Source organism: Ictalurus punctatus, chromosome 10 (genome assembly GCF_001660625.3).
Source record: "Ictalurus punctatus breed USDA103 chromosome 10, Coco_2.0, whole genome shotgun sequence".
In the NCBI taxonomy this organism is placed as follows: domain Eukaryota; kingdom Metazoa; phylum Chordata; class Actinopteri; order Siluriformes; family Ictaluridae; genus Ictalurus; species Ictalurus punctatus.
In genome coordinates this window covers 22,973,958-22,988,975 of record NC_030425.2, presented here as the reverse complement: position 1 = coordinate 22,988,975, position 15,018 = coordinate 22,973,958, and the positions used below count along the sequence as shown (strand labels likewise).

The window sequence follows — 15,018 nt, the reverse complement described above, 5'->3', positions numbered from 1 at the left end:
ACATGACAACGAGCTTAACCAGAACATGCTCAAGGTGGGTAACTTTCTTCATGTTTCAGATTCATTGATTAACTATTGATTAACCACCACATAATACTACTGGCTACTTGATAACCATGCATGGGTGTGATAGACCACAAACCATGAACCATTCTGAGAGAAATTAACTCTAACCAAATGTGGAAAGGATTCTGTACATTTTCTAAACATATCCCAACAAACAATACACTTCCAAACAATACAAAAGAATGATGTTCAAGCATTCTTTATTTTTTATTCAACATAAAAACAGCCACCTTTTTTCATTCCAACTTAGAAAAAAATGACTTCGTAATGATACGGCCATTATCAAAAACACTTAAATTATTATGCTTTTTTTTTTTTTTTTTAAATATCCTTTAATGCTTTTCTGTTTTTATATACTTCAAACTTTTTTCTCTATTATATGCACTTCAACAGAAGGTTTTTTTTTTACTTCAATGTCAAATATGGATGCTACATATTAAGTTATATTTAGTGTAAGTATAAGTGCAAGCTCTTTGGGAGTTCTGAGGTAATTGCTTGGTTTGTGTCGAACATGCTCCATATTTATTTTTCAACCCTTCAGTCCATCCCTACATCGTCCTGGAGGACTGCGCTACGTCTTTAGCCCTCGCTGGGCTTGCTTCAGCAGAGTGTCAAAGTCAAGTGTGTCATCCTTGTTCCTTCCTGAGGCTGGGTCCATGTCACGGTTAGAATCTGAAGAACAGATTTTTGCTTCAATAAATAACATTATCATTTTAAAAACTGTACTTTGTGTTTACTCAGGTTGCTTTTGTTTTATGTTATACTTTGTTTGATATAAAACTATTTATCATGAGATATAGACAAAAACAAGAAATCAGGATGTGGCAAATACTTTTTCACAGCACTGTAGCTAAGCTTGTTAAAGGCATAATACACATTTTGAAATAGCACAACATACTTTTGCATTTTTCTTTCACTCAAGCTAACACTGGGATAACTTGACAGATTTTTGTAGGAGGCAGTGGAGAGAAAACAGCACACAAACCTAAATCCATGTAGTTTGACTGGCAGAACTGTCGTCTCCCACCGAAGCAAATATCGAATGGGAGCTCATCCGGCTGCCTCAACTTTGTCCCCTTCTCAATGGCAGCAAATGCATCGTCTGTGTTGTAATATGTAACAAATCCATAGTTGTCGCTATAAATGGAAATTATGGGAAGAAAAAAGAGACATCAGATATGTTATAAGATTTACTTATATGTGAAACTCCATCATGAGAAGAGAAAAGGTATATGTAGAATCCAGAATACTCCATATTCATATGTCTAACATCTTGTTCACTGCCCCACCCTCTCATGCGACATTACTGCTGTGTAATTATAACTTTCCCCACCCTCTATGTTCCACTGGAACTGTTGTACATACAGGAATTAATGCACTTGATAAAATTGAAGCAGGCTGTCGGTAGTGTTTAGGGAACATAAGTGGTGTGGACTGAACAGAAGGTCGCAGATGTGTTCCAATGTAAATTATATGATATTATGGCATTGTACGGCAAATGTACTGTTTCCAGACCTCAAAGAGGTTGATGTTCAAGTGAACATCTTACCCACGACTCCTGAAGTGGACGGTGCAATCCTCAATCTTCCCAAACAGTGCAAAGCGCTCCCTGAGCTCATCCTCGGTCATCGTGCCACGTATTCTTCCCACATACACCACCCTGCGTTCTTCCTGTGGTCACGGAATTATTGCAGGGAAAGAAAGAGAAAGTGTCACACATACAGTCCTTGTATGTACACCCCATGAAAATTGTTGGGCTTTTTTGACATATTCAGACAAGCAAACACTTGATCGTCTTGAAACTGTGCCTATTAATAAAGCTGATATACTTCAACAAAACCCCAAAGAAATGAGCTTTTTCAATCATCTATTTAACAGAAATATCAATAGATATGATATTCTTCTGTGGAAAAAGTAAGTTCACCCATGGACTCAGAAGCTAGTATTGCCCCGTTTAGCAGAAATAACTTCTTGTAGGCATTTTGCATACTTGTCCACCAGGTTTGCTGGAATTTTTGACCACTCTTTCATGTAATATTCTTTCAGCTGCAAGATGTTTGAGGGTTTTCTTGCATGTACTGCCGGTTCAAATCCCCGCGCAACATTTCAATGGGATTCAAATCCGGACATTGTCTAGGCCATTCCATAACCCTCCATTTCTTCTTTTTGAGCCATTTCTTGGTGGAGTTGCTAATGTGCTTAGGACCATTATCCTGTTTAAAAGGTCCATTTTCAGTTTAACTTCAACTTTTGAACAGATGGCCTCACATTATTTTCAAGCACTCGTTGATATGATGCAGAATTCATAGTTGAATCAACGAATGCAAGCTGTCCAGTCCCTGAGGGAGCGAAGCAACCCCAAACCATAACATTTCCACCATCGTGCTTCACAGTTGGTATGAGGTGCTTCTCCTGAAAAGCTGTCTTTGGACTTCGCCATACATGTCTGCTGTTACTGTGGCCAAACAACTCTATCTTTGATTCGTCTGTCCAGAGTACATTATTCCAAAAGGCCTGGTCTTGGTCTATATGCTCATTGGCAAACTGTAGTCTTGCAAAGGCTTTTTCCTGGCACGCCTCTCATGCAGGTCAAATTTGTGCAATCTCTTTCTGATTGTAGAAGCATATGCTTTGACACCAACAGTTGCAAGTCTTACTGTGATTAAATTTTGGGTTTCTTGGAGAATTCTTTTCACATCAAACAGTCTGCTCTTTGGCTGAATTTACTGGGATAGCCAGTCCTGGACAAATTTGAAAACTGTTCCATTTGTAGATTATTTTCCTTACAGTGGAATGATGTATTTCAAATAATTTGGATATCTTTTTAAATCCCTTGCTAGACTCATACGCATCCACAACCTTTTTCTGAAGGCCTTACAGAACTCTTTAGATCTTGGCATGATGACACCACACACCTCAACAGCAAAGGGAACACCAGACACTAGATATGAGAGGGGTATAAATAAGACCGGTTCCACCTGCACTCCCTAAGCACACCCAATCTTGAACACCGGATTCTAATTTTGTGGATTTGAAGGTGTGTTAAATGTAGTTGTGACTGATCTGTGTTTTTCTGTTAATTTAAATTGTGAAAATTAATACAAAATGTCAATTTTGTGTGTCATGTGTCAGTGTATCACCTTTATTAATAGGCACTGTTTCAAAGAGGATCAAATGTTTGCTTGTCCAAATATGTCAAAAAAGCCAACAGTTCACATGGGATGTACTTATTTTTTCCAGTGAATGTATATTCTGTTTGAGCAGCTTTAAAAGCTTTTATCAGTTAGTACTTACAATAGCTTTCTGCTTGGCCGCCATGAAAGCATCTTCCCCTTGACTCGGATGATAGTATTCCCTCTGCCTGCAAGGTCACCAGAATAAAATGGTGTTAAGGAGAAATATTGTCGACAATGCAGATTAGAAATGCAGGACAAATCACAACAAGCTTACGCTGACCTCTTCCATCTGCTCCACTTCTGCCTCCAGTCTGGTTGCGGAGAGTGGGAGCGCGATCGCGAGCGACTGAAGGATCTGGATTGTGATCGACGGTAGCAGCGTCGCTGTCCTCGGATCGGAGCGGGGGAGAGTGACTGTGAACTGGAGCGGGACGAGGAGCTTGAGCTGCTCGCCGAGTGCCGTGATCTGTACCTGGGAGGGAAAAAATTAAAAAACAGTTACAGATGTGTTAGACAAATGTGTGGCTATTAAAGGTCATGTGACCACTTGCTACTGCAAGTGGATGTCTCTATTAGCTGAAACTGCTGGCTGCAACAGAAAAATTCAAATAATCACACCCAATATGAAATTTGTAACATTTAAAATGAAAAGAAATGGTGCACTTTTTTGGACTTTTTAAATTTATTTTCTGCTGTACTATTGTGTGTGGGTAAAGACAGATTCAAATAGAGCATTCATTTATGACTATAAGAACTTGTGAAAATTTAAGACCATGTGTAATTGCATTTAACACAATTTTAAATTTAATGCCTTAAATTAAGACTTTTTAAGGTCTTGCGTACATCATGTATTTACCTCTTTCTGGGTGGTGAACATGATGAAGCCGATGAAGAGCAGGAAGGAGAACGGGAAGAGGACATTGAACTGGAGTCAGAATGATGATACCTCCCACGGGAATGCCTCCTCCTTACCCTTCCTCTGGCTGGAGGACTCAGGGAACATGAATAGCGCGAACGCCTAACTGCTTCTGGTTCCATATATTCACCCATTCTTCTGGCCTCCAATCTGCAGGGGGAGCTGTCTGGGGACAGCAGAACAGAGCCAGAAAGACGCTCACCCTCACAGCAAGTCCTGTTATCCATGGGCATATGGCTCAAATGATTCCTTGATTCTTTAGATCTGTTGTGCATATAAACAGCAGAAAGTGCTCTCTTCTTGCCGAGTTTGAAGTCCTGAGTGGCGCAGTAGTCATGGTCTATAAATGCTAGAAACAGACTCGGGGCAGGGATGGAGGATGTAGGTTGGGGCTTTGACTGAATCTTACTGGGGGGCAGTGGCTTAGGCTCAATGATTTGTATGGTTTTGCTGGGAGATGGTTTAGTGGCTTCGTGTTGCTTTGCTTTCAGAGTTGGTGTTAAGGGCTTCCAGATCTGATGGGGAGGAGTTGCAGGAGGAGTAAATCCTGGAGATATACACAGAATTTAGTTAGAGATTTTGTTCTATGGAAGATTTTGTTCACATGTCTCAGTCACAAACAAAGTGCAAAACCAAATCCTGTGTCACTCCTACATTTTGTTCATTAGACTCTTAGCTAGCTCCCCTTCAGATGGTGTGGAGAAACAACTACTAATAACGTCTTTACTGGAGTGATCCGGGATTCAAACAGTTCTTAGGACCTTTGCCGTCAGTAGTAACTACAACTTTTTGTCCCTTCATACCTCTACAGGTCAGACTTTGGGATAAAAAGTGACTTTTATTGCCATTATTTAAAAATGACAATTATAAAAGTGCCCTCCACTAATATTGGCACCATTGGTAAATGTGAACAAACATGTGAAACAATTGTCTTTATTGTTTAACCTTTTGATGTTTTGTCCAAAAAAATTCACAAAAATACTCTGCTCTCATGGATATCAAACAATTATAAACAATACAGGTTATCAAAAAAAAATTGTTAAATATGTGTGCGCAACAATTGGCGGCACCCTTTTAGTCATTACTTTGTGAGGTACCCTTTGCCAAGATAACAGCTCCGAGTCTTCTCCTATAATGCCTGATGAGGTTGGAGAATACATGGCTAGGGATCTGAGACCATTCTTCCATACAGAATCTCTCCAGACCCTTCAAAATTTGAGGTCCATGCTAGTTCACCCCACAGGTTTTCTATGGGTTTCAGGTCAGGGGTCTGGGATAGCCATGGCAGGACCTTGATTTTGTGGTCAGTAAACCATTTTTGTGTTGATTTTGATGTGTTTTGGATCATTGTCCTGCTGGAAGATCCATCCATGGCCAATTTTAAGCTTTCTGGCAGAGGCAGTCAGGTTTTAATTTAATATCTGTTGATATTTGATAGAGTCCATGATGCCACGTACCCTAACAAAATGTCCAGGTCCTCTGGCAGAAAAACAGCCCCAAAACATTAAAGAGCCACCAGCATATTTAACTGTGGGCATGAGGTACTTTTCCATATGGCTACCTCTCTGTGTGCACCAAAACCACCTCTGGTGTTTATTGCCAAAAAGCTCTATTTTGGTTTCATCTGACCATAGAACCCGATCCCATTTGAAGTTCCAGTAGTGTCTCGCAAACTGAAGACACTCGAGTTTGTTTCTGGATGAGAGTAGAGGCTTTTTTTTTTCTTTTTTTTTTTAAAAAAGCTTCCAAATAACTTGTGGTGATGTAGATGACTTCGGATTGTAGTCTTGGAGACTTTCTGAACCTAAGACGCAAATAACTTCTGACATTCTCCAGCTGTGATCTTTGGAGATTTTTTGGCCACTTGAACCATCCTCTTTACAGTGTGTTGAGACAATAAAGACACACCTCCTGTTACAGGTTGGTTCATAGCATTTCCAGTTGACAGGAACTTCTTAATTATTGCCCTGATGGTGGAAATGGGCATTTTCAATGCTTGGTCTATTTTCTTATAGCCACTTCCCATTTTGTGAAGCTCAAAAACCTTTTGCCACACATCACAGCTATATTCCTTGGTCTTACCCATTGTTATGAATGACTAAGGGAATTTGGCCTGTTTTACTTCATATTCAAACCCCTGTGACACAGGAAGTCATGGTTGAACAATTTCCTGTTCCTAGTCACCCAGGTGTACAAAATGCATATATATTTTTTAAATATCTATGTGAATATACTTTTATTTTTTCTCATGTGAATTCATAGGGATGCAAATAATTATTGCACACCTATATTTAACTAAGTTTTTATATATATATATATATATATATATATATATATATATATATATATATATATATATATATATATATAAACCTGTGTTTTGTTTGCAATTATTTGATATCCATGATAGCAAAGTATTTTTGTGATATTTTTTTTTTTACTAAAGATCAAAAGGTTAAACAATAAAGACACATTTTCACAGCTTTCTTAGCTCATATTTACCAAGGTTGCCAATATTAGTGGAGGGCACTGTATCAGCTTGTAAAACAGAATAAAAGCAAATACCTCCTTTACTCTACAAAATACATATTGGATTAAATTCTTTTTCACTTAAATTTTCAGCGAGGCAGATGTATGACTCACAACAATGTTCTCTTTTGACCCTTTCACCTCTCGATGGGATTCGTTTTCCTGAACTGTATAATCACTGCCATGACAACCTCTTATCTTTGTTGCCTGAAAACACGAGGCAATTTGCCACAGTTATGAGCTCTGCTTTCCCTAAGCTATTAAGTCATTAAAGAGTCATTACAAGCAAGATTATTGCAGGGAGGAAATCGAACACAACTTTCTTAGCAGCTGAATTAGGATTTAATGACTGGTTTTATAGCGTTAGACAGAAATCGAGTGCTGGTGTAGATACTTACATCCTGCAGTAAATATTAAAGACATAAAGGTAAAGTACATACCGCTAATGTGCCACGCACAAAAGGCAAACAGTATCAACATAATTCATTTCAATAAGGCTTGTGGACACTTGTAGAACTTACCCTGTGTCTCAAATTGCTCCAGAAGACTGGTTACATCAGTAGCCTCTATTCCTAATTAAGGAGAAAATATAAGAATCTATTTACACAATATGCCTGCTTCTACTGTTTATTTGAGTTTGGACTAATTTATTGAAATTCTTAGCTTATCAAAACAGGTATTTGTATTGATGACACTTTCATACTGGTCAAGCCTTAATGCCAAGGAACATGATTAGAGTAAGCATACAATGTGCAATGTTAGCCTGAATTGTGAGCTCCCAAAGATGTTTTAGAAACATCAGAAATCATTGATGTCATATGAGATCCAATCTTAGTTAATTTTATAGCATGTCAAAGAAATGGGTTGCTGTCTGCTTGAATTTGAGACATGTGAGAGGTCAGCCGAGATAATACATCTTTTTAACTCCGTGACCAATCATGAAGTGACTTTGTATTTGTGCTTATGGTGTTGTGAGGACAAAAAAAAGATGGCAACATAGTGGAATTATGGCCAGTTTCACTAGGACATTTCTAAAAACTGACTTGGTCCTCGATATAAATTTCTCACAAACTACAATGCATGATTTACAATCTAGCAGATTTATACTGTATATATCTGCTCCAAATTGTACATTCTTACACTAACAGTTTGATATGAAACAAAAAGTTTCTGAGTGAATGTCTGGGCAAGCTATTTGTCCACCCCTTATTTGAATATCCTACTGGACCACTAATCTGCTAAAATTACCTATTTCCCCAGTAGATTCTTGTCGTTTCTCCTCTGCAGACTGGTTGCTCACTGGTATCTGCACTAGAGGTAGACTTTCCTGAGACCCATGCACTGGTATAACTGACACAGGTGAGGATGGAGCAGCAATGTTGGTTTTAACAATGCCAGACATTGTTAGGGAACACTTTGTTTGCTTAACTTTAGCACTTTGGGAATCCTCAGGTGAAACCATCGACGGCTGTACTTGAGCAACAGAACTGGGCTGTTTCCGAATGTCTGAGTCCTGCACTGCTGCAGGATGGTTCAGATTTGTCTGGATTGCCTGGGACTTGCCAATTTCCTGTTGCATAACCTTTTGCTCCTCAGATAGAGGTGATAAGATCTTTGCATGTGGCTGAAGGGACACAGTGACAGGGTTTGGTGGGTCGACAGCTTGCACAGGCTTTCTGATTAATGCGTTTTGTTTTGAGAGGGATTTCACGGGCAGGTGAAGGTTTCTTCTAGACTTGGCCACTGCTCCTAGAGTTGAGGTCTCTGCGTTAGAAGATGGATTTTGAACGTTAACCTGAGATGAGTTGTAACCTGGTATACAAGGAATGGGAGAGAGCTCTTTAGGGGTCTCGGGTACTGAAGGCCACTTGGTTCTGTAGTCTGTTTTTCTCTCTTCCTTTGGGAGCTTCTTCTGTCGGAGAAGACGGTATTCCTGAAGGCTGAGCGTTTTGAGTTTTGCATTGCCATTTTGAGATGGTGGCTCCTTTGCTACTTCGTTCAAGTTCCCACTTAAAGCTGAGGTTTGGGAATCCCAATCTGCCATTTGGAGGTCACCTGTGTGGTCTGCTGAAGTTGAGGCATCTAGGACATCACATTCGTGTGCTTCATCTTCAACCTGGTACATATGAATAGATGCTAAATCAGGGGCAAATCTCACCTTCTTCTTCATTCTCCCAGAACTACCCGAATTAGCAAGGATTCTCTGAGCGGTATCCTCCTCCTTTTGTTCCCCAGAGTTGGGCGAGCACATCTTCAGCATGTCCTTCTGACACACCTTGGAGTTATGAACAGCACTGTGTACTGTAGGACTTTGTGCATGGGGAACTATCTGCTCTGAACCCAGATCAGAGGTATTGCTCAGTGTGCTGGCCACAGGCATGCCCAAAGATGTCTCCTGTGTGTCGTCATCACCCACAACATCCACAAATACATCCTCCTCCTGAAGCTCCTCAACATCCCTGAGACTTTCTTTTTTATCCATGGCTACTCTGAGGCTGTATGGATGCATGTGTTTGACCAGGTCCACCAATGATACAGTTACGAATCCGTCCTGTTGCTCGTCCTCATACATTTCTGGGTCAGACTCAATGCGGAAGGTTCTCACAGGGCGTCTCCTGGTCTCACTGAGGTCCTCCTCCTCACCATCACTTCTCTGTACGGTGGCAGTTTGGGTCCTGCGATGGATCCTTGGTCTCAACTGCCTGTCTGAATGCAGGCCCTCTGCCTGTTCAAAAGCAAAAGGGGTACAACTTAACACAATGTGCAGGTTAAAGGAACAATTTGGAGATAAGAGGCTACATATGTCACTATAAAAGTGTTTTAATTGTATACAGATTCTGAGTAATGTCATAAAGACTTAAAGCGAATCTATGAAGATTTGGTTAGATTTAGACAAACTTAAATGGTCTCATGGCTTTAATGGAAAATTAAGGAAACAATCTTTGGACACCGAGCATGTCTTGGATGTACACTTGCAATTAGTGAGAAATTGCGTCAATTAGATTTTGTCTCTTTCTGTGGTTGCTTCTATGAGATCTTAACCTTAAAATGGATAGTGACAATTAACCATACACGAGATGAACAAAATGAATAAGATGCACATTCTTACTTTTGAATTCGAGGGTGTGAAGGATCTAGTGACCCGAGGAGCTGCTTCTCTGTCCAGACCATGCAACCTCACCTGTGATGGAGATATAGAAAAGATCTATAATGCTGGAACACTCAATTCTCAAAAGGCATGCCTACACACAACATGTTTACGTAATAAATTCAAAGCATTAACAAAAAAGGCTCAAATACAATGGAATAGTTATAAATCTTACTCTGGAGTCCTGACACCTTTGACCCATAAAAAGTTTTGAGTCAGGAAGTGTGTCAAAAGGGGACAGGGTGTCTTCGATTACGCTGTCCAGCATCTCAGAGAAAGCAGATAGCAGCGATGCTTCACTTTCCTCATCTATCTGGATCTTTGCCTAAATTTTTTTTTTTTTTAAAGTGTGTCAGTCAAACATTTAACATTTGCCAACAATTGAAAACAAAATCTCAATTTGAACATGACTGAAAGCAGAATTACAGCTTTCATATAGAAATGGTTGCCTTTCACTAGTGTAAAAACAGGTTTTACAATAAAACCCCCAAAATAATGGCTAGTTTTTGCTAAACTGTAAGCATAAAGGATCTCTTTCCTTACCTCTTCAGCAGATGAATCCTCAAAGATTGATAAAATGGAAGGTTCCAGGCTGCTATGAAAGGTGCTTGAAGTACATCCCAAAGCACCATCATCAAATTCAAGAGTATGGCTTTTTGGAGATCCAACCTTTACAAAAATGGGTAAGATTAGCACAAAGCAAAATCCTGACAGCTGTTGTGAATTAGAGCTGGACAATACAATATTAATGCTGTGGTAAATTATATCACAATATACTTTATGTATTGTGGGTAACAATTTCCATGTGTAATATGTGACAAATTTACATTTTTTTAACTTCTTTTCACTGTTTATTTATTTATCAGAAGACAGTAAATCATTAAACCAGGTTAATTTTTAGTGCAACACTACTGTTTTGCTGGCGGTTTCTCATCACGATACACATCATGTATTGCTCAGGACTGGTTGCGTCACATCCAGCTTCACCACCCATCCAGGAGCTACAACTCCCAATCCATCCCAGACATTACATCTCTCCTACCCACCTACTTCCTGTTTTGCGCCCAATACTTTGTTACACTCCACTTTTTTTCTAGTTCTAAAATTTGCCCAATCGTTTGACCTTTTGTCTGTCTGACTTTGACTCTTCCTTTCAGTTTGGACTGTTATAAAAATTCTAATCACAACTACATGACTGAGGTTATGACAGGTTTTATTGTGTACTTAAGAACACTACATTTTGCGAAAATGCTGTGACTCAATATGGTTTCTAATCTCATGTAATTTAAATCTGCTCATCTTTGCCGAAGCCCCTGGTAGCACAATGAACTGAGTTGGAAAGATATAGCTATAATAAAAGACATGCTGACAAAACATTTACCCGACCTCCACAAGAAAAAAAAAAAAATTAAAATACCGCTTCTGAAACACAGACACACAATCATTTCCTGTCAGAGAAAATACCAGACTTTTTTGGCACATTTCCAGATTTAAAAAAATGATCATTTTCCACACGTTCTACAATCAGTATTTTCCTAATTTTACAAAATGTTTGGAAAACATTAAATGTTTTATGCATTAGGAAGACTGTGTCAAATAAGGGAATTTCTAGAGACACTCTGCAGACTTTTGTACATTAGTGTTACTTTCACAACGGATCTCTACACTTTTTCTTAAACGTTATCTGTATTTTTATACTCCTCCAGATCTGGAAAATTAAATTCCACACTTCTCCAGACCTATGCAAGGAACCTTGTGTCTCTTAAAATGCAACAACCAAAAAAATCCTAAATCCGAGTTGCCTAGGTACACGTGAGCACAGGAAAAGCAGGTTGTGTGGCTGAATGAATAACTGCTAACACTACTGTCTGTGATTAACACAGTGACTACAGGATGTTAAAGATTTTGTGACAGCTTGAGTACAAGCTAATCACAAGAATCTCAAAATATACATTACATATCAAACACTTCCTCTGCTGGTGTAATATTTATTAACAGTGTATACCGCAGTGCTGTTGAATTCTCGATTCTGATTGGTTAGATGATGTTGATTAATTTCCTGTTAAAGCAGCTCTGACAGTCTTTCCAGCTGCAAGGAAAATTGTGGGTTTATACACTGCCTAGCCAAAAAAAGAAAAAGAAAAAAAAGAGGTCGTTCTTTTGGATTTAGATAAGCAAATACTAAAGAGCCTACAATTGGATCATTATTGATTAATATGTTTCAGCTGGCAACAATGCTTTTAACCCTAACTGATGCAGTGTGTAGCTTCCCATGTCTTAAACAACCATGTCAAAAAGCGTATCCAATGGCTGTGGAAAAGATGTTACTGTGTTCCAGAAGCAGCAAATTATTGTCCTGCATCAAGCAAAGAAAATAACTAAGGAGACTGCTGAAATCACTGAAATTCAGTTAAGAGCTGTTTGACAACACATTAATAAAACCTGGAAGAGAGTGTTGAACTGTCAACTTTGGAAAAAAAAAAAAATGTGGTCGGTAACAAATCTTGAATGATCATGGTCAGAGATCTTTATAAAAAATAAAAAATGTAAAAAAGTTTGGTGGAGTCACATCATAAAAAAAATCGACAGTGGAACTCATGGCTAGTGATATGGCATTCATTTTGAACAATCTGTAATATGACTCGGGAACAACGAGTTGTCTCAGAGAGTGATTCGTTCATTTTGTGTTGACCGCTGCAACATCCCCATAGGTTCTGTACAGGAAACAGAAATTATTAGTTCACGTCTCGAGTCTTCAGGTTCGAGTCGTTTGTTCATCACGTCACAGCCCCACTGCATTCAGCCTATGGGGCAGTCACGGGATGAACGAATGACTCGAACCTGAAGACTCGAGACGTGAACTAATCATTTCTGTTTCCTGAGAACAGACGTCACAAATGTGACTCGGATCGGGAGGTGAGGTGAACTAACACACTGCATAGACCGAAGACTCAGCTATGCAATTAATTAATCATTTCTGTTTCTCATAATTCAGCCTTGGCTGCATTAACCCATTGTTTATTTTTTATTCCAAATGTGATCGTTTGTGTAAGTACTACTGGTGTTGGCAAATTTAACATCTAACATTTTAATTATATTCTGCTGAAATGAACAAAAAGTCTCGTTCATTTTGCTGTCACTCTGAGCAACCCCACACCATCCTCTAGTTGATTATTTTTCTAGAACAGCATGCCTCCTAGTGTTTTATTCCTTACACAATAACTAACTGATAGACATTTGTATAAATAAATAAATAAAAATTAAAAAGCACAGAAAGGAATAACAAAAATTAGAAGTGCTACAAGTGTAAGCAGGAATTTTCCAGTAAATTAATGTCACATTTTATTTGAATTCGCTACTGAGGGTGTTTAAAATACTTGGTGAACAAGAAATTCTCAAATATACAATGTCTTCAAAAAGGTGACTCAGCGTATTTATTTTATTCGTGAAATGGATGTCATTTATGTGGAAGATGGAAGTGGATAAATATTATAGTAAAACACAGTGTATATCTATATGCTCCCAGATCACTTCTCATGTGCTGTAGGACTCATGTGAGTCATTTTGGTGATATATTTGTTGTAAATTAGGATGTAAAACAAGCAGGGGCTGTAAACTGTGTGAACTCGTTTCACCTGTAGCACTGCTACTTTCAGTAAGAAGCACACGGCTACTCCTTTCCGGTTTGATGTGTGACGACACCTTACCATATAGATTACATTTAGTTAATTCAATACATAGCTCTGTGTCCCTATCCCTTTCACTCCTATCGAAACAACTCCTTAATACATAAATACTTTCATCTCCGGTGATAAAATAAAACAATCTCAATTTAAACACGACACTAGTGAGTTTTACGGTAAGTTCACGTCCACGTGGCCCACGTCCACGTTTATACCGAGACACGACTTTAACGTGCATTAACGGTCACAACGACGGTCTCTTGCCCAAACATATTGTTAGAACTTATATTAAATCACACCTGAGCGTCTGGGAAAGCTTCTGGTGTTACGAATTCGGTGAAACCGGTGTTTAAATTCCTCCGTCTGTAGCAATGCGGCGCCGCCATCTTGAAATTTGCCCACCCGCATGTAGCGAGAAATTTTTTGCTCCACCTGCATTCAGAGAATTCCACCTTCTACCCTGGACGTTCGAACTCACGAGCCGTCTGCCGATTGGACAACGTTAGTGTCAATTCAGCATATTGGTTACGAGATGGACTTTTAGCCAATCATAAATGAGAAGGTGGGATTTGTACGAAGTTGGGTAGGAAAGAAATAAAAAAGAAGAAGAAAGCGCACGAGGACCTGTGGGCCGCTAGGAAGACACGTGGTATGAGTTTTCCCGGGAAAAGATCAGTGCCGGCTATGAGAACATTTTGTACTCTAATCTGCACAGCGCCGCATTTCACTAAATCCACCGGTATTACGCTATGAATGAAGCGTAATACTGTATTTAATTACAGTGTTTATTTAACTGTATACACGTGTATATGACGCCGATATTAAACAAAAAGCTGTAAACTGTTGTAACCGGAAGGTTTATGGTGACACCTAGTGGCCGAACTCCATTCTACAATCCAGAACTGCTGGAGAATATCATTAAAGTGTTACAGTACATAATCAATTATACACCAACAGTTCGCCTGGGTGATGAGCTTTTGATCTTTTCCATCACCAAGTACTCAATTATCAATTTTACAAAGTACTGTTGTTCTTAGTTGTACATAATTTTATTACATAATTACAATATTTATTGCCTTACAATATTTTTTCAGATTATTGCATTACTTACAATAGCATGCAAGTTTATTATTTAAGAAAAGGTTTACTCTTTTTTCAATTATGATCTTCATTCATATGGCATAAATTGTTGAAATACATGCACTTATCAGCCATAACATTGAAAACCACCTTCCTAATATCGTGTAGGCCCCCCTTGTCAAAACTCTGACCCGTCGAGGCATGGACTCCACAAGACCTCTGTAGCTGTGCTGTGGTATCTGGCACCAAGATGTTATCAGGAGATCCTTTAAGTCAGATCATTGCCCAGAACATCACACGCCTCCGCCGGCTTGCCTTCTTCCCATAGTGCATCCTGGTCCCATCTCTTCCACAGGTAAACGACGCACACACACCCGACCGTCCACATGATGTAAAAGAAAATGTGATTCATCAGACCAG

The 15,018-nt window shown here is 39.1% G+C and overlaps 1 protein-coding gene across 1 annotated transcript; it reads right to left on the bottom strand.

Moving 5' to 3' along the window:
* Positions 1–249: 249 nt before the first annotated feature.
* Positions 250–13,979, bottom strand: si:dkey-93h22.8 (uncharacterized protein LOC449943 homolog). The gene is made up of 12 exons (XM_017477882.3): positions 13,818–13,979; positions 10,379–10,504; positions 10,011–10,160; positions 9,797–9,868; positions 7,936–9,412; positions 7,209–7,259; positions 4,099–4,705; positions 3,523–3,714; positions 3,361–3,427; positions 1,616–1,737; positions 1,052–1,203; positions 250–738 (listed from the first exon to the last, which is right to left on the bottom strand). Exons 1-12 carry the CDS (start codon positions 13,902–13,904, stop codon positions 638–640), a joined length of 3,204 nt encoding a protein of 1,067 aa, XP_017333371.1. The 5' UTR covers positions 13,905–13,979; the 3' UTR covers positions 250–637.
* Positions 13,980–15,018: the final 1,039 nt, after the last annotated feature.

Bases quoted from the DNA above. Each gene is read 5' to 3' on its own strand.
- si:dkey-93h22.8 (XM_017477882.3), bottom strand. From the start codon at position 13,904: ATGGCGGCGCCGCATTGCTACAGACGGAGGAATTTAAACACCGGTTTC. The intron at 10,161-10,378 runs GTAAGGAAAGAG...AAAAAAATTTAG, and splicing joins AGGATTCATCTGCTGAAGAG to GCAAAGATCCAGATAGATGA. The intron at 9,413-9,796 runs GTAAGAATGTGC...GCTTTTGAACAG, and splicing joins TCACACCCTCGAATTCAAAA to GCAGAGGGCCTGCATTCAGA.